At 42.7% G+C, this 24,143-nt stretch overlaps 1 protein-coding gene across 1 annotated transcript in view; it reads right to left on the bottom strand.

The window, feature by feature from the left end:
• Positions 1-24,143, bottom strand: part of zer1 (zyg-11 related, cell cycle regulator) — a 28,345-nt gene extending 4,202 nt beyond the window's left edge. Inside the window, exons 1-14 of the mRNA XM_080756586.1 lie at positions 23,703-24,143; positions 21,661-22,280; positions 21,191-21,341; positions 16,797-17,027; positions 15,935-16,164; positions 15,003-15,176; positions 14,014-14,128; positions 4,227-4,373; positions 3,656-3,829; positions 2,919-3,134; positions 2,343-2,384; positions 1,784-1,903; positions 1,162-1,277; positions 332-520 (exon numbers count right to left, since the gene is read on the bottom strand). Of these exons, the coding sequence (XP_080612712.1) occupies positions 332-520; positions 1,162-1,277; positions 1,784-1,903; positions 2,343-2,384; positions 2,919-3,134; positions 3,656-3,829; positions 4,227-4,373; positions 14,014-14,128; positions 15,003-15,176; positions 15,935-16,164; positions 16,797-17,027; positions 21,191-21,341; positions 21,661-21,827 (2,072 nt within the window). The 5' untranslated portion in view covers positions 21,828-22,280; positions 23,703-24,143. The remainder of the gene's footprint in view (positions 1-331; positions 521-1,161; positions 1,278-1,783; positions 1,904-2,342; positions 2,385-2,918; positions 3,135-3,655; positions 3,830-4,226; positions 4,374-14,013; positions 14,129-15,002; positions 15,177-15,934; positions 16,165-16,796; positions 17,028-21,190; positions 21,342-21,660; positions 22,281-23,702) is intronic.

Here is a 24,143-nt window from a genome sequence, read left to right as displayed (position 1 = left end):
ACATACGCGACTTTATGGTCATTTTTTTAATAAATGGGACCATAATTTTCCAAAAAGAATATTATGACATTAGAAATGAGACTTTAAACTAGTGACTGGATTCAAGCAGAAAGTATTCATGACCATGTTTATTAAGGTACTACAGTCTAGGTGAAGTTGGGCCCAAATGCATGGACTTCTATGGGGCTATGGGTTTTTCTGGGTCCAATGACAGCGCCACAACAGGCCATTATATGAACTTTCAGGCAATCCCGATTTCCTCAGTGGCTTCATAAAATATCTGTCTGACTGCCCCCCTGATAACAGAGCTTGTAAAGCTATGGTCAGTCACCTGTAGTTAATGTTGCGTCTTGAGGTGACGTCCCAGCTCTGAATGGCCTCCCACATCTTGTCCATGACAGAGTCCCTGGTGGGCTCCTCCATGGTCCACGACTCGTCCCCGTCGAACATGATGTGAGAGAGGACGCCGCACGCGTTGTACGACACCTCGATGCCGTCAGCCTTGCTCTCCAGCAGGTCACTGTCAGTAACAGAGACATATAAACACATGAGAAACCTCATCACTGCCAGTAACAGAGACATAGACAACTGAACTGGCTAGGGCCGGGCAACTTTGGGCAAGTACACCACAGTGCGTTTTGGAGATGTGCAATACTGTCTGCTTGACAAAATCTCATGATGATTACTATCAGAATCAGAATCAACCTTTATTGTCACATCACATTACAAGTAAGGTGGGTGAAAAACTTGGTTGTGCAGGCTCATATTGCAGTTACAGGTAGAGAGAGAAGAACATAAAGTGCATAACATGACAAAGTGAGTGCATAATAAATAAAAGTTCATCATGGGTGCATGTATGTACGACTAGGCTATAACAAAAAGACTCCCTATTTGAGCACAAATCAGTTCAGACTGTGCAACAAAACTTAGCTCTTGTTCAGCAGTCTGATTGCTGACAAGTACAAGCTGTTCAAGAGTCTGGTAGTACAGCTCCCGATGCTCCTGAATCGCTTGCCTGGCCGTGGGTGCGGCAGCGGCTTGAACAGGCTGTGGCTGGGGTGGTGAATGTCCCTGATGATACTTTCCGCTTTAGCCACGCAGCGTCTCTCATGTATTTCCTGGGGGGGGGGGGGGGGGGAAGCTGAATATAAATGATCTTACCTGAAGACAGAAATGAATTGTCGGGTGAGGAGTTGTGGTCTGAGCGCTCGAACCTCCGCTACGTTGCCCAGCAGTCCCAACATGTTACGATGCAGCTCCTGTTTGTCTGGGAACTCCTGGAACCAGAGTGCCAAGGGAAACACACAAGTGTTATCATGCTAAAACTGTCTGAAATCTATGTTGTAGCTTTGCACAGCCACAGTGAGACACAATCGCTGAGCCAATAAACAGAACTGTTTAGCATTCTAATAGTGAGCATAAGTGAGAAGTGGTTAAACAGTTTAAAACGTTCTAAACAGCGAATGATTGTTCCCTACACTAGTTCTCGTATCTCCCCCCCTTCTCCCCCCCCCCCCCCCATTCCACCTCTCAAGGAAGCTGCCATTTCCGTTCACGAAAACATAATTTAAATCTACATTTAAATTTACATTTATTTATTTTTATTTCCATTTAGCTAAGCAGCAAGCTATATATGCTTAGATGATTTCGATTTATATTAGGATACATTTACGTGACTGTAAAGACGAAACGTAGTGTAGGGATTAGGGAACAATCGTTAAACACGAGTGAGAAGAACTATAGGTTACGAAGGTAACCCCGGTTGTTTAAATGAGGTACTAACGTTCAGACACTCCAGGAACAGGTTCATTCCTCGACAGTTGAGGAACATCTGACAGTTGTCTGGCGTCTCGTCTGTGATGTTCCACAGAGCGCTCCACGAGAACTCCATCACCTGATCGCACTGGAGAATCCACGTACACACACACACACACACACACACACACACACACACACACACACACACACACACACACACACACACACACACACACACACACACACACACACACACACACACACACACACACACACACACACACACACACACACACACACACACACACACACACACACACACACACAGGACGTTACTGACATCCTACCTAAATCAACAAGATCCTACAAATTGCACAGAAATGAAATTAAAACATTTATTATAAAATAACAACTAACTACTAACTAACTAATACATATATTTTTTTACTGATGAGCATACAAATTAGAAAAAAATTGATTGATGTTTGAAAGATCGAAAAAATAATGAGCGATATATTGTCCAAACTGTTATATCGGTCAGGATCTAACCACATCAAAGTCAAAGAAAGGAGTAAACGACTCACCATTCCATCCTGTAGCTTTTTCTGGATCAGATTTAACATCGTCTGAGGAGACAAAGGGAATGTTTCACGGATATATTTATACATCAGTTCAAAAACTTTCCCACCACCATATCACAGTATATACTGTACAATTGAGCTGGTTGTGAGCACACAGTTCAGTTGGGCAAGTCATAGACCGTGACGCAGAGCTGAAGCATGTGGAAGTGCCGCTTCGGCCGCGATACTTCCCCAACCCTACCCCTGCCTTTTCAACCCAGCTCTGTGGTTTCCCTTTCCGTGATGCGCTGGCCCGGGAATATACACGGACAGCGGAAACACAACATTTACAGAGAAACAACAACATGGAACAGCGGATACACAACATTCACGTAGAAACAACACCAACACACAACCTGCCCAGCACGGAAAACACACGGTCAGTGGGCAAAGATAAGGTGTGTGGGTGTCTGCACTGCGGCTCCACTGCCGACGTTACCCTGCGTGTTCCCCCAGTTCAGTTCCCCCCAAGCAAACGCAACGCAACGCACTCAGTGGAGCCCTGGCGTCATACAGCAGATCAGATGCTCCACTCCTTACCCTGACGAAGCCCATCTTGCCTACGGCCTCTTTGTGCTGGTTGTCCACCTGGCAGACCAGGGCGTTGCAGAGGTGTACGGCGATGCGCTGGATGGACTCGTCCTGCCGGGCCGGCTCCAGGATGTTGAGCAGCAGCTGGTTCACCCTGGAGTACTGGAAGTCCAGCTCCTCTGGGATGCTGAAGTTACACAGCGTCAGGCAGCAGTTCCTCTGGACCTGAAGACAGTAACACACACACACACACTAGACCTTTAGTTTAAATTAAACTAATTAAATTAATTAGGAACTCCAGCTCCTCTGGGATGGAATACTAGGTGTTTACATGCCGTTACTGACAACATCACACCCACAAGGTATTTTCTACAAGCTCACATGATCTATCAGTTTGGCATGGTGGGGAGATTCTCCAGCCTGGGTTTGGGCGCTCCCCATAACATTATTTAATATTCTGTGCTTATCCGGTTGCAACTCGGACGGGGCTGAGTCCGCCCAATCGAACTTCGCAACGTTCTCCACGGCAACCCGCTCGCTTTAGCCTGCTCGTTGGTGGCTCTCGTTGCTCAAGCTCGCTTGAGACGCTATTACGAATTCGTAATGTTATTTCACCTTGTTTGGGTGAAACCGGGTTGATTCAAAAGACTATGGTTAAAAGTACATCCAAATTTGCTGTCAAAATCAACACTGCTCTGAGTGGAGAGTGCCTTTCCCTTGAAGTAGTGTTAGTGTGTCAGACTCACGGTGACCTCCTGGTAGTGTTCCATTCCATTCAGCACCACCTCGATGACCTCTCTGCGCAGCCTGACGCTCTGGTCTCCTCGGTACTCTGTGTTGGTGAGGTAGAAGAGTGCCGCGCTGCCCGTCACCTGGATGGTCTTATCGTACTTGTGGCATTTTAACGCTGCAATCACCAACTGGAGGGAACGGAGAGAGAAGTGTTAGATTCTTAAAAAGTCTGCTTTTTATAAAGTCCACAAGTCTACCTGTAGAGCTCTCAGCAGCCGACTACAGTACTGTATCCTTCCTGTAGAGCTCTCAGCAGCCGACTACAGTACTGTATCCTTCCTGTAGAGCTCTCAGCAGCCGACTACAGTACTGTATCCTACCTGTAGAGCTCTCAGCAGCCGACTACAGTACTGTATCCTTCCTGTAGAGCTCTCAGCAGCCGACTACAGTACTGTATCCTACCTGTAGAGCTCTCAGCAGCCGACTACAGTACTGTATCCTTCCTGTAGAGCTCTCAGCAGCTGACTACAGTACTGTATCCTACCTGTAGAGCTCTCAGCAGCCGACTACAGTACTGTATCCTACCTGTAGAGCTCTCAGCAGCTGACTACAGTGCTGTATCCTGGCGATGTCAAACAGCTGGTTGATGGCTCTGTGCGCCAGCTCTGGACGGTGCTCCGTGTACGTCTCGATGGCGTTCAGGACCTGTTCTTCATTCTTAGACCCGGTCACCTGACACAAAGACACAATACCATACCACACACACGTTATTGAGGGAACACCACACACACGCACTAGTGATAAATAACAGTATACCACACACACACACACACTGAGAAATGCTATATACTATGTTAAGTTGCTTCGTCTCATATAGTATTTCTATTAGAGCTCCACGAGTCCCACGTAGCCAGACAATTATTTCACAATCTCCGAATGCTACTGTGTGTATATACAGAGTCTGGAACTACACCTCCGGAAAGCCGAGAAAGGAAGCTGCTATCTGTAAAATACATTTTAATGTGTATTTAAAACATTTTTGAATTCCCATTTCTGATAATGCTTTGACTCATTTGATTTAACACATTTCTGCCACTGCAAAGACAAAACAGGGAGCAGGGAGGAGGCAGGATATATCAATAATATATTTTGGGAGATTTTCTGCGTTTATTGGATTGAAGATTGAAGATTTGACCAGGAAACAGGGAGAAAGAGACAGGGAGTGACACGCAGCAAAGGCCGTCGGGCTCTGGAATAGAACCCACGACTCACTGTCAGGCTATATGTGGTGTATTGATTGATTGATTGTATTCAGTTTGTAGAATGGGTACAGTTCAAATGAAAGTACAGGTCAATACAAAATCTGCTACGAGGATAAAACCATAAAAAGCACCAAGACTTGGGGGGCGCTAACGAGCAAGAAATGGAGTAGGTTGTGTGTTTGACGAGCTCCGCCAAAATCTATTAAAAAAGTTATTTCTGAACACAACTCAACCTTAAAAAATATCGTAAAGTATCGCCAAACCTGTTATCTTCAAGATACATTAGTTGTATCCCGGCCTGCCTGCTTTATGGAATATAATCTACGGAAGTTTAGTTTCGCCACGGCCACCAAATCAACACCCGCACCGAAGCCTGCAGCCGCGGTCTCGAGTGCCTCTACTACCCAGGAGGAAAGCCACTCCTCCCGGACTCCTGACGCAATGTCCGACCCAGCAGACATGAAAGCTGAAATCCTCTCTTCACTGAAAAATGACATCGCCGCCTTGATCAGGTCTGAATTAACTGCTGTGATGGCTAAGGAATTTGACAGTGTCAGGTCCGAGTTAAACTCACTTAAGACAGAAGTGGCAAAGAATACAGCAACAATATGCTCTGATGTGGAGAAGATGAAAACTACTGTGGCGGATATGGAAAGAGGCCTGTCGGCGTGCTCGGACGATATGACTGTGGCGCAGACGAAAATAAGTAAACTAGAGTCAGAAGTGGCGAGTTTACAGGAGAAATCATTGGATTTAGAGGGAAGAATGAGACGAGACAACTTAAGAATTGCAAACGTAGCTGAAACGGCAGGTTCAAGCTCACCAACAGCAGTTTCCAAGCTATTAAAAGAGGTTTTGGGATTGGACCGGGACATTGTGATTGACAGGTCGCACAGAGGTTTGCAAACAAGAGGAGTGGGGGGTAACCCTCGCGTTATCGTGGCAAAATTGCACTACCATCAAGACCGTGTTGATGTCATGAGACGTGCCAGAGAAGCAGGCCCCCTCCACTACAACGGAAGCAACATTTACATAAACGAAGATTTCCCCCAGGCTGTGGCCAAGGCTAGGCTGAAGTATAGAGAAGTGAAACGTTTCATCCGTGACCGTGGGATCAAGGAGTATGGTCTCATCTACCCATCGCGCTTCTTCATAAAGCATAATGGAACTGAGAGGCAGTTTCAGAATGCCGACGAAGCCATGACATACGCGAAGCACATCTTTAGGCAAGCGGCACCATCATCGCAAGTCAGCAAAGACGCCCCTGCGCCTTCCGTTCCATAATGACAGTGACAGACGCACTGATGCCGTGACTCTTGATTGTCTAGACTGTAACACAAATGACTCGAACCCTCTCACTCAGAAATGACTCCTGCCTGCCTGGTAATCTCCCTCGGGTGAGTAAATAATGTGCATTGTCAGTGTGACTGCACACATCGTTCTAAATATGGCCCATGATCCCATCTAATTCTATTTTGATTGGCAACACAAAGAAGCTGATATAATGGACAACTTTATTTTATTTTATTATGTATGCCGAGTTTGCCAACTATTTTTCACGTCCACATTTATACTTCTGCTGTTGGCTGACTAATCTGGAACTATATTTATGACTACTGTTGCTCTTTTCTTTTCATAATTGTGTATTTGAACTTCATATCATGATAAATACTACCAGTGCAGTGCATTTTATTTTATTTTTTTCCCTTTACAATTAACAATTCTTTCTGTGTGTGAGAGGCTGTGTCGTTGCCCCTTGCGTTTGTTCTCATTGTATTATTTTATTAGTTAGACCTGCTTGGCTTCTACGGACAGTGTTTATGCTTACAGACACTGTCTGCTGCCTAATGTTCGTGTCCACTCTTTTCTGTTCCTTGTGAGCCGTGTATTGTATATATCATTTTTTTTTTCTATCGCTGTGTTGTAGCTTATATGACAGGATGGTTATATTTCAGATATCTAACATGCTGTTTGTTGAACAGCACAACAAACTCGGATATATTCCCTATTTTTTGTTATTATTATTATTATTATCATTATTTTTCAGAAGGAAATTTGGTTTAAGGTTGGTGCGTGCGTGCGTGCGTGAGAGTTTGATGTTTCCCACTCTAGTGGAGACCCTGGTCAAGTCACAAGTTTGTGTGGGTGTGTGTGGGTGTGTGTGCGTGTGTGTGTGTGTGTGTGTGTGTGTGTGTGTGTGTGTGTGTGTGTGTGTGTGTGTGTGTGTGTGCACATTTACTTTTAGATCATCAAAACCTCCCACATACTGTATGCTTTATGTTCGGTATACACACTTATACAGTATATATATTCAATCAAAGATTTATTATTGATACGAGTATGGGTGTCTTTAAGCTAACCGAATGTTTCACATCTATACTCTTTCTGTTCTTTAAAAGAAAATCAATAATAGGGATATATTTGGCGTTGAATATTTGAGTTAGGCTATGTATAATGTGTTCATTATTATATTTTTATTTCCAATTTGGATTTTGGCGGAGCCCCGTCTGTTAGGTTCAGGGCTCTTCGTTAACTACACTCTTAAAGTGTGGTTTCTCCGTTTTTGCTTTGCGGTTTCCCAGCGTTTTGAGCACTCACTATGTGCTTTTCCTTCTCTAGCTTAGAGGAGGAACGTGCGATCTCTTTCGGGTTAGTTGATCAGCACAGGGGTTTAGGTTCCTTCCTTTTTCTTTTTTTCCCCCTTCCCCATTTGTTTTTTGTTAAATATGGTTTTCATTATTATAATGTGTGCCTTTTCACTTTTGAACGATTATGCTTGAGGGTTACGTCGTATCTGGACCTGCTGGACCTGTTGTACCGGATATTTTCTTTCAATATTTTCACTAATTTATCATGATGTGTCCCAATGTCGGTAACTTAGGCTCAATTCGATTTATTAGTTGGAATATTAAGGGGATCCACCATCCAATTAAACGTACTCGTGTATTTACGCATTTGAAATCTATGGGTGCAGAAATCATGTTTTTACAAGAGACCCATCTCCGTACAAGTGATGCATCTAAACTTGAAAGAGGTTGGATCGGACAGATTTTTTGTTCTAAATTTGATGATAGATCTAGAGGTGCAGCCATACTGATTAAGAAGGGGGTCCCTTTTGTCCCCACTTCAGTGATTTCTGACAACAATGGCAGATACGTAATAGTTTCTGGAAGTCTTTTTGGCTCACAGGTGGTGTTGGCTAATGTTTACGGACCTAATTGGGACAATCCACAGTTTTTCTCTCGTTTTATAGCAAAGCTACCAGATCTCCACACACATTATCTGATCCAAGCTGGGGACTGGAACCTTGTTCAACATCCAGACTTAGATAGATCCAGACCTAGGCCCGGCAGTACAATTTCCAAATCCGGTAAGGTTGTTTTATCATTTATGGACTCCTATAAACTTTCAGATCCTTGGAGGAGGGCTAATCCAACAGCTAAACAATACTCATTTTTTTCCCCCGTTCACCACTCGTTCAGCAGAATCGACTTCTTTCTCCTCGATAGTGGCTCTCTCCCATTTGTTACAAATTGCCAATATCACAGTATAGTAATATCTGATCATAGCCCAGTCCAACTGGATATGTGTTTCCCCAACAGTGTAGCGCCTCAGCGAACCTGGCGTCTAAACCCTCTATTACTAACCAGTGATAAATTCATAAAATTAATGAATGGCCATATTGATACTTATCTAACTACTAATTCTACCCCAGGAATGTCTTCTACTGTTATTTGGGAATCCCTTAAAGCCTACCTAAGAGGACAAATTATTTCTTATTCAGCTTTTGATAAGAAGATACGTACCCAACGTATTACAGAACTGTCCACTCTAATAGCTGAATTAGACAAAAAATACTCTGTTGACCCTGATCCTGAATTATATAAAGAACGTCTACTGCTGCAAGTGGAATTTGATAACTTATCGATAAAACATACTGAACAGCTTCTATTTAAATCTAGGCAAATGTTTTACGAGCATGGTGATAAATCGGGTAAACTCCTAGCCCACCAAATTAAGCAGGCAGCGGCGGGCAGAGCTATTCCAGAGATACGTGTAGCACCGGGTGAGACCTCCACAAATCCTAAAATCATTAATGATCAGTTCAGACAGTTTTATAGTAATCTTTATACATCAGAGTCCAATGTTGATACTTCAGAAATTAATGCTTTTCTTGACGAAATTAACATTCCAGTAATTGGCCCAGCAGCCCAGGCTAGTACTGGGGCTGCCATATCATTGGAGGAAATCACTCAAGCTATTACTTCTATGCACAGCGGCAAGGCAGCGGGGCCTGATGGTTTTCCTATAGAATTTTACAAAGCCTTCTCCGCAAAATTGACCCCCATCCTAGGTTCAGTATACAAAGAAGCATTTATAGCCAAGAAGTTGCCGGAGACAATGACACAAGCAACTATTGCAGTTTTACTTAAAAAGGGTAGAGATCCTCTAGACTGTGGTGCATATCGGCCTATAAGTATTCTTTGTTGTGATTATAAAATCCTCACCAAGATCCTCTCCCATCGGCTCGATGCAGTAATTCCCAAGGTTATCGCACCATGTCAAACGGGTTTTGTGCCTGGTAGACAGTCTTTTTATAATATGCGTCGACTGTTCAACATACTCTACTCCTCTCAGTCGACCCAGTGGCCGGAGGCGGTACTGTCGCTCGATGCGGAGAAGGCTTTTGACCGAATTGAGTGGAGGTACCTACTAACGGTCTTAGAGAGGTTTGGATTTGGCCCATCATTTATCAAGTGGATCACACTTCTTTATACAGCTCCTAAAGCTGCAGTACTGACAAATTCTATATGCTCAGATTACTTTCAGCTCCAGCGTTCGGTCCGCCAAGGTTGTAGTCTTTCACCATATTTATTCGATATCGCTATTGAACCCTTAGCTATAGCACCCTTAGCTATAGCTCTTAGAGAAGATGACAGAATAGCTGGCATTGAGAGGGGGGGCTCCGTACACAAGGCCTCGCTTTACGCGGACGACCTGCTCATATATATTTCAAATCCACTCGAATCCATCCCTCCGCTCATAGACATACTCAATCACTTTGGCAGGCTTTCAGGCTATAAATTGAATTTTTCTAAAAGTCTTTTTTTCCCAATTAACCACCTGGCCTTAGATCTTGACTATACCAACCTCCCATTCAAGCTGGAACTTCATTCCTTTACCTACTTGGGAATCTCCGTTACTCGTTCCTATAAGGATCTGTATGAACACAACTTTAAAAAGCTTCTAGACCGCACAAAATTGGATCTCGTGAGATGGGCTTCGTTGCCCGTTTCGTTAGCAGGCAGAGTTAACACAATTAAAATGACTGTCTTGCCCCGTTTTTTGTATCTATTCCAAATGATTCCTTTGTTCTTAACTAAAACCTTCTTCCGGGACCTTAATAGTTGTATTTCTACTTTTATTTGGAATAAAGCCCGTCCGCGTGCCAAAAAAGCTCTTTTGGAATTACCAAGACCATCAGGAGGCCTGGGATTGCCTAATTTTATGTTTTATTACTGGTCGGCAAATATTAAAAAGGTGAGTTATTGGGTTGCGGTCCATGAATACAAACATGGTCCAATTTGGGCCAGTATGGAAACTCTAACTGATCCCGGGATCTCTCTAGTGGCCATGTTGTGCTCCTCACTGCCAAATGGTAATTCCATACGCTCTAGCAATCCAGTAATAAATAGCTCTCTCAGAATCTGGCGCCAATTCAGAAAACACTTTGATTTTAATAATACGTGTGGCCATATGCCCGTGACCAACAATCATCTTTTTCCTCCCTCGCGAGAGGACTCAGCTTTTAAAACATGGCACGTCAATGGCTTGATTTTCTTTAGCGACTTATTCATAGATGGCACATTTGCATCCTTTAAAAACCTCCAAGATGACCATGAGCTACCAAATTCTCACTTTTTCAGATACCTCCAAGTTCGAAGTTTTGCTAAGGAACACTTTCCATTTCCAGCTATGCCAGATAAGAGTATAGTAGACACCATACTAGACTGGGACCCATACACCAAAGGTAGCATATCTAATATATATAAGGCTTTACAGGAGATTGGCCCTCCTCTCTTGGATAAAACAAAATCAGCCTGGGAACAGGACCTGAATTTAGAGCTGGAGGAAGAGTTGTGGGAACTCTCTTTGAGGCGTATTCATACAACCTCTTTATGTCTTAGACATTGCCTAATTCAATTCAAAATAGTACATCGTTTGCATTTCTCGAGAGAAAAACTATCTAAAATTTATCCTGACATTGACTCTACTTGTATAAGATGTCATCTGGAGCCAGCCTCTGTTGGACATATGTTCTGGGGATGCACTTCCTTGAACCCATTTTGGAATAGTATTTTTGATGCTTTCTCAACCATCTGTCATATGCCAATTGCGCCCAACCCGATAACTGCTATATTTGGAGTTCCCAACGACGATGCACCAATTACTTCTTCCCAAGCCAACTTCATAGCTTTTGCTTCACTCATAGCGAGGAGACTTATTCTCCGCAATTGGAAATCTGATAAACCTCCAACATTTACAAGTTGGGTCAAGGATGTTCTATCCTTTATTCCATTGGAGAAGCTCAGATACAACAGGTTCAAATCTCGCCAGAAATTTGTAAAGGCTTGGTCCCCTTTCCTTGAATTCACCCTTTCACTGTCCTCCGACTCACTGTCCTTTGATGATGTGTCCTAAGTGTTTTTCCTACATGTAATTTGGTTCACTGTGTAGCCCCTTAATCTAGTAAAAGGCAAAAAAAATATTTTATTGTATTTACTTAATTTATTATTTATATCCTTTAATACCTGTTTATTTTATTATGATGGTTTTTTTTTTTTTTTTTTTGTGTGTGTTGTTGTTGTCTTGCTTTGTGATGGAACCGGGGAGGGTGGGGTATATGTGGGGTTGTTTGTCTACAAAAATTGAAAATCTTATAAATAGTTATAAAAAAAAAAAAAAAAATATGAGGCTGGGCTAGTAGAGATAGCCCTCTGGGGGTTGATTTAACCCAGCTTGTATTACTTTGTCATGTCCGCATCTGCCTAATGTTAACAAAAGATTATAGTTCACTAAAATCTTATACAAGAATGTTCCTTAATCTTCATCGTTGAATCATCGTTAATTAATTGGATGCTCATATCCTCAAACAATTTCAATGTTTGCATTTTGTTCCCATACAGTTTACTTTAGTGACATTGTATATTAAGTGAAAACCTTTAGTAAACATTGGGTTTTAATGCCATCCTATCAATTTATAGGGCATTTATATTATAATGCTGGTCTACCACATTTTGAATACGACTCTTTGATTGAACTACACATTATAATGGTCCAGATTGCTGCTTTTTTCTGACTTTTTCAGCTTTTTTCATCCTTTTCCAGAAAAACAGTCTGCAAAGACTTTAACTCTCTCCTTTTATCTTTAATCTATTTTTTTATAGACGTTTTGGTTGAATGTGACAATTCCCATGCTAGAACCTCACTATTTCATAATGGTTTTAACATTTCTTGCATACATAATGTAATATTATATTTTCACCTACCTTTGGTTTGCAGCTCTTTGGTTTGTCTGAGACACTCGAGGCTGTCCTCTGTAACATTTTGTTTGTCTATTGCTGTTAGGTTTTTCTCAAATCTCAGTTGTATAGGCTTTTATAACGTCTCTGATGAGTTCTACTTAACTGACAGTGATGAGTGACAACACAGTGTTAACTGTACCACCAAGACACGTCAGACTGCCCCCTCGACTGGCTAGGCCACTTCCTCAAAGCACACAGGATGTGAGGCAGTTCTCCATTCTGTCTGTTGTCGCACTTTCAAAGGGAAAAGTTAAATGTGCTTAAGTGAGCGTTTTGTGGCCTGTCTTTGACATTTTTAATTTGTGTCATTATTACCAGGAACAGCTCTGTGTAGAGTTAAGGTGACGAATTATGATGGCTTGTCGGCACTATAGTTAAAGTGCCTCAAAACCCCACTATTTGTGTTAGGCTTATAACCTTACTTGTCAGTGTATTCTATTCTCACCACAAAGTTGAATTGTAAAAGAATGCAGTCACCAAAATCAGTGATTAGATGTGATTTTAAGTTTGTTTCTTTGCCAATTAGTTAAAAACCAGCCCTTTAATTGATAGCAAGTGGGATGCCATTACGGTAAATGTTGCAGGCCTGTTCATTTTGCTCTAATTTCTTAATGTGGGGATGAACACTGTGCTATTGAGGAAGTAGCTGTTGACTGCTATGACAGGCCAACAGATCGAGGAACAGCTGAAAGTGGCAGCAACTCTGTGTTGAAATAGTTTCCGGATTATCTAGTATACTTTCAACATAGTGTGTAGAACATTTTTTCAATGATGTTACTTTGAGATTTTTTGTCCCTAATTGTTTATTGTTATATTACAGAACCTGTAACCATGAAAAAAAAAAAAAAAAAGCACCAAGACTTGCATTACATCAGGGTCCTCTGATATACTCCGTATACTATGTGCCTTAACCACTATACGCCAACGGCACCCCCACTTAAATCTAATGTGCCATTTGTCTGGCTCTACTTACTGTAGCTCATTCATTTGTCTGGCTCTACTTACTGTAGCTCATTCATTTGTCTGGCTCTACTTACTGTCGCTCATTCGCCGCCGAGATCATCTTTTGACACCTTTGCCTACTTGGGCTCTCGACGCGGAGATCGTCTTTTGATGCTTTTTTAAATAAATTGATACGGTTCACAACTCTGTTCAACTCTAAGCGCTCGTAAACACTTCCCGGCTGTGTTTTTGATCAAAACAAGCTTGATTTGCGGCTCATTTCTACAAACGATATGATCACCGGTTACAAAATGTATGTTTTGTGTGAATGAAATAACATTTGTGGGACCTGTTACATCGTGATTCATCACTACCTGTTTCCCCGTTTCAGAGAGAAACGGCTTTCAAAATAAGACGGTTAAGATTGAAGTTAATGGTGGCGTTCTACAAGTATCAATTAAGCCACCAGACGGCGGTGATGGCGGTAAAACAGTTAAGTATTGTGAATCCAATTGTTAAAGCGACGTTTCCCTTTAGTTACTTCTATACACACAGTTGTGCTTAGACATAAATAAAGCGTACCTTATATGCAGGGATGTGCGTGACGTTACACAGAGTGGTGTCATATAAACCCAGGAACTGGAGCGGTCTGGCCAGCTCCTGGAACGGGTAGATGCTGCTCTTGCATGGTTCAATGCTAGATGAGGAAACAACAACACTGGATTACACATCGTGAAAATACGCACTCTCTACTTTTGTATTATTTTACTGACAATAACATTTCGCCTGTGTTGAGGAAATTACTACCAGAATGCAATACATTGAATATTACTTTAACCAATTAAAGGTGTTATGCTTAGCTAACTGGGATCCCCCAGGGTTCTATTCTAGGTCTGTGCCTTCTTTTTATTTACCCCCTACACCAAATCTCTTTGCCAAAAATAGCCGATCTAAAAGCTCACAAACATGCCGCATTGCGACACGTTGTGAACTTGTAGATTGGCTATTTTCAGCGAATGTTGACCCCAGAATAGAGACGCAAGTTTGTTGTTGATGTTTTGCGACTTATCAGGACGTACCTACCAGCTGAAATAAAAATACAAACTGATCGCAAAATATTGAATGAAAAGGTTAAACACTGTTGAAGTCAGGCCACAGGTGCGAACACTAGTATGTTAAGTTGATATCACTGCTTTCATGAGTGAAATTTGGGAATGATATTGCTTTTGTACTTAATGTTTACATTAGAGCTTCTTGCATGTCCTTTTTGTTGTTTTTTATTAGGTAGATATTTTTAGGCTGGTTGTGATCTTGTAGATCGGCTATTTTTGGTGAATGTTCCCCCAAGAATGGGAATGCTGGAGTTTAAGTGGTTCATATAAAAGTTATTTTCATTCTGTCACAATGGAAACAAATATTCTCTAAATGTTTCCTCGCGACATGCTGTATCTCAGAGGGCAAGATCTACATAATGTCATAAATGTAAGGTGCTGTAAAATAAGTAAATGTAACTCAAGGGTGCCGTGGATGATAAACATTATTTACAGGGGTGATCCGAGAGAAGCACTCACCTAGGGTTGCCCATGGCGTCCTCGAAGCGGGGGACCGTGCAGTTGTCCTGCATGACGTGGCCTGAGATGTCCAGGGACAGCAGGTAGCGCAGCCGGTGGACGATGACCGTCAGAAGCTTCCTGGTCATCTTGAACTTGGAGTTACGTCTGCTCTCCCTGGAGATGTCCAGATGCCTGCGTGGCGGTGCATGGATGGATGACAGTGGAAGAGTTTAAGCCTTTATACCAAATGTGTTTTCCCAAGATGCATTTACATTCGGGTTTATCATACAAGAGCGTCACATTAAAATGTTCAGGAATCTCCATCTCATTGCCAAAGATATCAGTTAGTGTTAAGTGTGCAACTCATCGTAGGTCACTGACTGTCACAGTATGCCACCTGGTGACCAAATTGAGAATAGCAATTCAATTCGAAATCTGCAGTGAGACTTACAATGAATGGATGCGTCCTTACTGCTAATGATGACACACCATTTCTGACAATGTCATCAAGGCCGACCAAAATTAGATTACAGTACAGTAGACTAAAATCTTATCCATTTAGTCGACATTTCAGGTGGCTAAAACGTGACAAAAAACTACATTAAATTGTATTGAAAAGACTATGACTAAAACTAAAACAAAATGAGCTGTAAAAGGTAAAACTGTATATTGTGCTTCTGCAATATGCGTATTTGGATATTTCTCTATGATTTACTAGTGATCCGCCACATCCCCCCTTTTCTTTTCCTTTCACTTTCGTTGCCTTAATCGTTTTTTTACTTTTTGTACTTCTCACTCTCCTTTAATTGCTGCCGTCTCATTAGGGAGGCAATGTGAAATATTGTAATATAATATTCTATTGTGAGGTTATGATACTGTGCTATGCTAATATAATAACAATAAAATCAATAGGTTGCAAAAAATACCAAAGTAATAACCCTGTGGCTCACCTGAGGTTGGTGAGCTCCAGCAGCGTGGCGAGCAGCTCCTCGGACAGGTCCACGTTGTAGAGGACCAGCGACACCAGCCGCTCCTTCCACTGGGACAGGAAGGCCGTGCGCTGCAGCGTGACGCGGGACAGGTCCAGAGAGGTGAGCGCCCGCAGCGGCCGCAGCAGAGCCTCCGCGTCAACCTCGTCCGACAGGCCGCCCAGGTTGAGCATGCGCAGACGCTCGAAGCCCTGCCCACAAAACGCAGCGAGAGGTTTATCCACTTTTATGATGGAGAGGGACACTGTATTGCCACACTCACCCCAGAGGGCCACTATATTTCCAAACTCACTCCAGAGGGCCACACTATTTCCACACTCACCCCAGAGGGCCACTGTATTGCCACACTCACCCCAGAGGGCCACTATATTTCCACACTCACTCCAGAGGGCCACACTATTTCCACATTCACCCCAGAGGGCCACTATATTTCCACACTCACTCCAGAGGGCCACTATTATTTCCACACTCACCCCAGAGGGCCACTATTATTTATACACTCACTCCAGAGGGAAAATATTATTTATACACTCACTCCAGAGGGAAACTATTATTTATACACTCACTCCAGAGGGCCACTATTATTTATACACTCACTCCAGATAGCCACACACACTGATAGCATACAGTATAGTATACTGTCAGGCAGAATCCTCTTATCTCCGTATTACCTTTTTTGTAAATGAATGGCCTACTTCGTCATTCGATATATCACACAAAAGTAGCAAACATAGTCGATCTACAAGCTTAAGCTTGTATACATTTTTGCTACATTTTAATTGGACAAGCTCGCAACGTCCCATCCCCTATAGCCCGAGCATACCTCAAAGTGGAAGTCCGTCTCGAGCGCCTGCCGCGACACGGGGCTCACGTCGTCCTCCTCGCCCTCGCCCACGTCCTCGCCGCACGCCAGCGGGGCTCCGCCCTTGCGGAAGAAGATCTGCGTGCAGCCGAACAGGCTGAGCGACACCAGCGTGTCCCGGAAGCACGTGAGCGTCTTCAGGCTGCGCGCCGACAGGCTGCTGCAGCTGGTCAGGGTCAGCTCGATCAGGTCCTGTAACAGACAGTAGCAGTGTATATATACTGTATATGTTACTGTACAGCTCGATCAGGTCTTGGACCAGTAGCAGTTAGCAGTATGTGTTAAAGTACAGCTCGATCAGGTCCTGTAACAGTAGCAGTATATATAATATATATATATCGTATATCATATATATATATATTATATATATATATAGGTTACAGTATTCGATCAGGTCTTGCAACAGTATACAATATAGTAGGGGTGGGACGATTCACGTACTTCCCGATTCGATATGATATCGATGCATAGGGTGCCGATTCGATTTATATTGAAATTTATTGCGATTTTGCCCTCCAAGTTTGTTGCTTTTTGAGGAGCGCTAGCCCCTCCTATGCCTAGTTTTGTGTCTCTGTGTGTACCCCATAACGATGGTTTGATTGGCTGAGGGCTTAAAAAGTGAGGACAGAAAAGTGAGGACGCCAAAAAAAGTGAAACTATGTTTTTGCCCACCACTAGTATATATGTTACAGCAATGGTTATCAAAGTGGGGTCCGGGGACCCTCAGGGGTCCTTGAGAGTTCCAGGGGGTCCCCAGCTAAATGACAGACAGTTAGGAACCAAATTGACCCTTATGGGTCTGTAACTGAGAGCGTACAAATGGAACACTCTCAGAGTTAAATTAACACTGATTGTACAATATAAATTGGGGTCCCAGAGATGGAAATGCCATTAAATGGGAGTCAGAGGCCTAATGGGCGTCCTTGAAATTAGAATGGTTGAAAATCACTAGAGCCGTAAAACAATCTGCTCTTATGGAGGCCCCTGGCATTATCTTTTCAAAATGGTTGATAACTAAGTGTCAATTTGGGGGTCCTTGATATGAAAATGAACTACAGTATAAGTGGAAATCCAGTCAAATCGAAAAAGGACTGCTCGTTTTCACCTCAGTGAGTTTTAACCAGCAACGTACATATTCTATCTAGCCTTGCGTAGCTGCTAATAAAAAACAGTGCACCCATTTTACGACCTTTCCTCTTGTACTGTGAAGTGGCCCTTTAATGGGATAATAATATACCGGTATGCTATTGTTGCTGTCGGGTCTACAAGCTCACAACGCGTCGCAGCAGCACAGCTATTTTCAGCACACAACCGAGTAAAATCAATCATTACCATGCCATCAAGGCTCGCCAAAAATATTTTTCCATTGACAAAATCAACTGGAGATTTAGTTGACTAAAACTAGAAGCTACAACTAAAGCTAGATCAAAAATTGCCATGAAAATGAACGCTGCTTAGTGAATAGGTGGTTTTCAGACTGCGGTGGGGAGTGAGTCTGCTCTGCACTTCCCGTGTCTGGAGGTGACATGTCCTTGATTGCACCTGAAAATGTAATTATTCCTGTACATAATACATATTTCTCAAACCGTATCTGTATCATATGACAAATCTTTGCTGTCGGGCAGACAGCAAAGATTTGTACGCTGTAGGGATTTTCTTTTTCTTCACGTCCGGAGGCCACAGGGCTGTCACGTCCTTGACTGATGTATGCCTTCAGTCAACGTTCTAAAACGTTTACTTCACTCAGCAGATCTAAAACTGACTTTCTTCGTCTGTGCCGTGGGTTTTGTCTTCGTTCTTGGGAAATCGACCAACAGGAATGTTTATTAGTATTGCGATGTATGGAGTGATTACAGCAGTGGTGTAAAGTAACTATGGTAAGTACATGTACTCAAGTACAATTTTGAGGATCTTTTACTTTACTGTCGTTTGTCCAATTTTCTGTACTTTTACTCCACTACATCTCAGAGGCAAATATGATAATATTACTCCACTCCACGATTTGAAAATGTTAGTTACAAGTTATTTTGCAGATTTGTATTATTATTAAAACATTATAACAGAGAATTTCTACACTGCAGTAATTATACTTTTACTTGAAAATATGAGTACTTTTTCCACCACTGGATTACAGCCAGACCCTTATCAAGGTATTCCTACTGATCCACTTTAAACCTGGGGTCCCTCTGGGCTCTATACTATGTCAGCTGCTTTATTCCCTCAAGACCAAATCTATATGCCATAAATAGACGATCTACAAGCTCACGTCTCGTAGCAACGCTTCATTGTTTGTCCCAGAATAGGGACGCTGGGGTTTCTTTCAAGTCATTAAAAGGTGTACGATACGATTGTAGTTTCAAGTTCATTCCCATCATTGAACAGAACAGCGTATTGTCTAGTACATACGGTTGCTCTCACACTCACACACACAATGTTACAACAAGGACATTGTTACCTCATGCAAACTTGTACTATAAAACCTGTATTGTGGAACATAAAGTAATTATATGTAATCCTACCTCCAGGACCTATTCCACCCCTACAACCCCAATTCTTCCTGCACACTCATAGTCACGTTTGTCCCTAAAGCACCCTGGCCGAGGCTCCACACATCCTACCTAGACCTGAGGTTAAATCAAGAGATTGTGTTTGAGCTTGGGGATCAATGAATGGAGCCGACATACTGTACTGTATACTTTAACCCAGGGGTTTTCAACCAGTGGTCCGGGGACCACCAGTGGACCTTGAGGGGGTTCCAGGTGGATTAGTTAATTTACAATACAATTAGGGAATGTAGAATAATTGTTATTTTGATTAACGTTTGCCTGTTATCTCTCCTGTGGTATCGTACCACGTCAATACAGCATGGAAATGTGGACAAATTCTTATCCAACGACAACAAAAAGTCGACGCAAAAAGTCGGGTCTGAGAGGCAAAATCTCTTCAAATGGTGGTCTGTGCGGCTCAAATGCAAATTAAGGTGAGGTCTGGTTAGGATGTCCCCCCCTTCCCTCGTTTATCCTTTTAACCCTGTACTGTTATGTTTTGCTTTAGTTTTTTTCTTAATAAAGTCTGTTCCTAGTGTTCCTATGTAAAGTGCTTCGGGTATTTAGAAAAGCGCTATATAAATTGAAGCTATTCTTATTATTATTATTATTAATAAATAAGTATTTATTAGGATTACAGTGAAAACACATTTCTCTGGGTTGTTGTTTTTTTGTTCGGCCCACACAGGTTGGGAATACCTATTGTCCCAATCTTCGACAACCGTAGGCGTATGCATAGCATGTGTATACTCATAGTTTCATTGTACAGATATTCTACTGTTAGCTTGCTTATGATCCTTGATTAGTTCTATGTATACCATAGTTATAGTAGTACCATGTGTTGTTCCTGCTTACTGCTTAAGTCGCTCTTCATTAAGAGAGTCTGCTAAATGCCTAAATTGTAGAGCATCAATTATTATATGTAATCTTACCTCTGGGACATGAACAAACCCTACACCCTGCAGTCTGTCCCTGAAACACCCACAACATCACCTCCTACCAGTGTTGATTTCGTCGATTAAAAACTGTATAAAAACTACATAAAAACGAAGCTTAACTATGAATGAAATATATTGACAATTTCGTCAACAAATAAAATCTAGACTAAAATGTTATAGGGAGAAGAGATCCAGGAGAACTAAAAAACAAGTCGGGTGTGATACAGGTATTTCAACGCCATCAAGGCCTGCCAACATACATTTTAGTCGATTAAATCACATCAACTAAAATCTTACGGTATTTAGTCGAACATTTCAGATGACTAAAACTAAGACCCATTGTCTACCGCAGTCTAGCTGAAACTCACCTCTTGTGACTCCACCTCAGCCCCCTAAAGCACTCCTCATTCCTTTGACAGTTGCAAGGAATACTTATACAAATGTATGCCAGTTACTTGTTCATGCATGCTGGGAATGAATGTTATTTAGATTCATGTGTATCGACTACGCCAACATTTCCCTGGATCAGGGCCCAGACTTGGAAATCTAGAAAGGTCACAGACGTCTTTGGCCCTACAACGACCCTGTTTGCACCAATATGTGCTTGGATGCACGCACGTACGCACGCACGCACGCACGCACGCACGCACGCACGCACGCACGCACGCACGCACGCATGCACGCACGAGCAAACAAAAGTTTGATCCGAACAAAAGTTTGTTCGGATCTGGAACCAAACAAAGACTTCTTCTTGCCCTGAAGTGGGAACCAAAGTGGGTGTGTCACTACTATTCAGGTTGGAAGATGCAAATGTATAAACCATACAAAACGAGTCTTGTGATAATCAGACTAGGCTGGGACAGTGACTGACCTGCTTCCGGATGGCCTCCAGGTCTCTGTCCCGCACAAAGTCCTCCCTCAGACGCACCCTGGTGAGCCTGGTGCTGCGGGGGTCCGAGAACAGCTGGAAGAAGCCCTCCTGGGGCTCAAAGGTACTGTCTGTGTGCACCAGCTCCATGTACCTGTTCCACAACGCACACATTTCAGAAGCAAGAGCATCAAAATGTCTTCTAAATCTAGTCAAAATTTAAAATTTAAAACATCAACAAATCCTACATTACTAAATGAATGGTCAGGGACCACCTGTTGAAAACCCCTGACATAGGTCACAAGCTCTTAATACTTTTCATGGGTTCAATGACCCAAAACAGGTAAGCCAGGTTGACTTGAAAGGGTTTAAAATCATGCATAATTACATCATTTCGCCATAAAGCAGATACATCTTCAGGCTGCAAAACACATATAGATGACCACATGAATGTATGTGTGGGATTAACGTACGTGTTGACGAGCCTGTCGCAGATCTCGCTGGGCAGGAAGATGTCGGAGCGCAGGCACAGCTTGCTGCGGTTGCTGGGGTAGCACATGGTCTTGCGGAGGTTCCGCAGGCAGTAGGCGGTGCACAGGGTCATGAGGGTGTCTGGGCTGTCCTCCGCTTTGCACGCCATGGTCAACGTGGAGTGGACTGCTCGCTTCCCCCTGGTTGGTTGGCTGTGGACTGCTCGCCTCCCCCTGGTTGGTTGGCTGTGGACCGCTCGCCTCCCCTGGTTGGTTGGCTGTGGACTGATCGCTTCCCCCTGGTTGGTTGGCTGTGGACCGCTCGCCTCCCCTAGTTGGTTGGCTGTGGACCGCTCGCCTCCCCTGGTTGGTTGGCTGTGGACTGCTCGCCTCCCCTGGTTGGTTGGCTGTGGACCGCTCGCCTCCCCTGGTTGGTTGGCTGTGGACTGCTCACGTCCCCTGGTTGGCTGACTGTGGACTGTTTCGCCTCCCCTGGTTGGCTGGTTGGCTGGCTGGCTGGCGTCCGGGAAGGGGGAGGAGGGGAGAGGGGAGGGGTGGGGAGATGAAGTGGCCGATCGGTCCTCGCCTCGCCGAGGGGGGCGGCAAGGTCACAGACACCAATTCTAGAAAAAATATATATATATTTCTGAATTTTGACAAAAAGTGCAAAAATTCAGATCAATTTGGGAAAATGTAATAATAATAGTTTTATAACTTTTTGATACTTGATACACACAACTACATCTGAGACATCAATATTTAGCTTTTCATACCACTACAATTATTTGACACTCACAGCTTTAGTTACTTTGCATATTTAGATTACAAAAGATACATTAAGTCAGTGGTTCTGAAACGGTGGTCCGGGGACCACCAGCGGTCCTTGGGGGGGTTCCAGGTGGTCCCCAGCTGAATGATAGAGAGTTGGTAATGGTAACCAAATGGACCCTAATTAGATCTTTATCTCTTGAGAGCGTAAAAGTAAATGGACCCAGAAGGGTCCATTTGACAAAATGTCAAAATGTTATCCAACGATAACAAAATATTCTTAGTCTTGGGTCTGAGGGGCTAAATCTAATCAAATGGTGGTTTGCGGTTCAAATGCAGAATAAATTATGGAAAGGGTTGAAAACTACTGCATTAATTACTATGTAGTATGTATTATTACACGGTAAGCAGCAGATTAAAGTCAGTCCCAACTTTACCAGCTAACATTAAAATGATAAACAACACACTAACACATTAGTAATTACATACTTAACCTGTGTGGTTATTATGCTCTTGTTATGTTATTATGCTCTTGTATCTGTAAAGAACTTTGTAACCTTGTTTGGAAAAGTGAAATATATACATTCATTATCACTATCATGATCGTGAAATAGAACATTCTAGAAATAGAGTACTTTTAGAACAGTTTTATACTGTAGCCGTAGGTATGGCAATGTTTTGTACATTAACTTTTAACAGTGTTTCCACGTTGTCATTGTAGTACATTGTTACTTAAAATAAATTAAATCAAGAGTTGAACCAGTGATGCTTATCATATAAACCTGAAAGTAGCATATAGACCAATCAGACATTTAGTATGCTAATGTTATTAATGTTAGCTTGCTATGTGGCCGCAGGCTACAATGTCATGTCATATCAGATAGTCTATATATTTACTCTGACATCACCACAAGAGCTATAGTTACAGTAATGTAAATTTAGATCCAATGCATTTTACTTTGACAGACCTTCTTTGACACAGTGCTATAATTACATGTAATGTAACGTCAGATCAGAATTACCACAACAGTTATAATGTAATTATGTATAATGTCAGAATAGATGCAGACACTTTAACATTGGACAAAACGTAAAATCAGAATTAACATAAACATTCTATCCATTTACTTTGACAGCGCCACTAAAACTGTAACCTCAGATTACATTTACTCTTGACACAGCGCCACGGCACAATTCCATGGCAATGTAACGTGAGGTCAGACTAGATACATAATACTTTGACATTCCCCCCACCACCTTATACAGTATATACTTACATGACAACAAACAACACAGCTGTAGTGTTGTGCTGTGTGTGTGGCAGCAGGCAGAAGCTGGACACAACAGAACAGCGGGTCAGAACAGCTTCAGAACTCAGTTCTGAAGCGCCACTGATCCATCAGCATCAGGTAGAGTTTGGATCAGAACAGCAGCAGTGTCCTTTACAACGGGCTAGCTAGTAGCCATCGGTAGCCATGTACACACACTCTCTCTCTCCCTACTCTAAGTGAAGGTCTCTTTACCCTGCTGCTGTGTATGTGACTGATCACTGTGTCTCTCTGTGAGTGTGTGTGTTGTGCGGAGGAAGGAGGATGTGTGGTGTGTTGTTATAGTGTTGTTTTGTTGTGTTTTGTTATTCTTCCATCAGTGTTCGTTCTTCACTCATCCAGAGAGCTGCTCTTTTTCCACCGATGTCAACAAACAACAGGCTCCTCCTC

Source organism: Protomyctophum bolini (assembly GCF_963924005.1).
Source record: "Protomyctophum bolini genome assembly, chromosome: 22".
In the NCBI taxonomy this organism is placed as follows: Eukaryota; Metazoa; Chordata; class Actinopteri; order Myctophiformes; family Myctophidae; genus Protomyctophum; species Protomyctophum bolini.
Note: the sequence above shows the minus strand (reverse complement) of the source record. Positions and strands in the feature narration are given on the sequence as shown.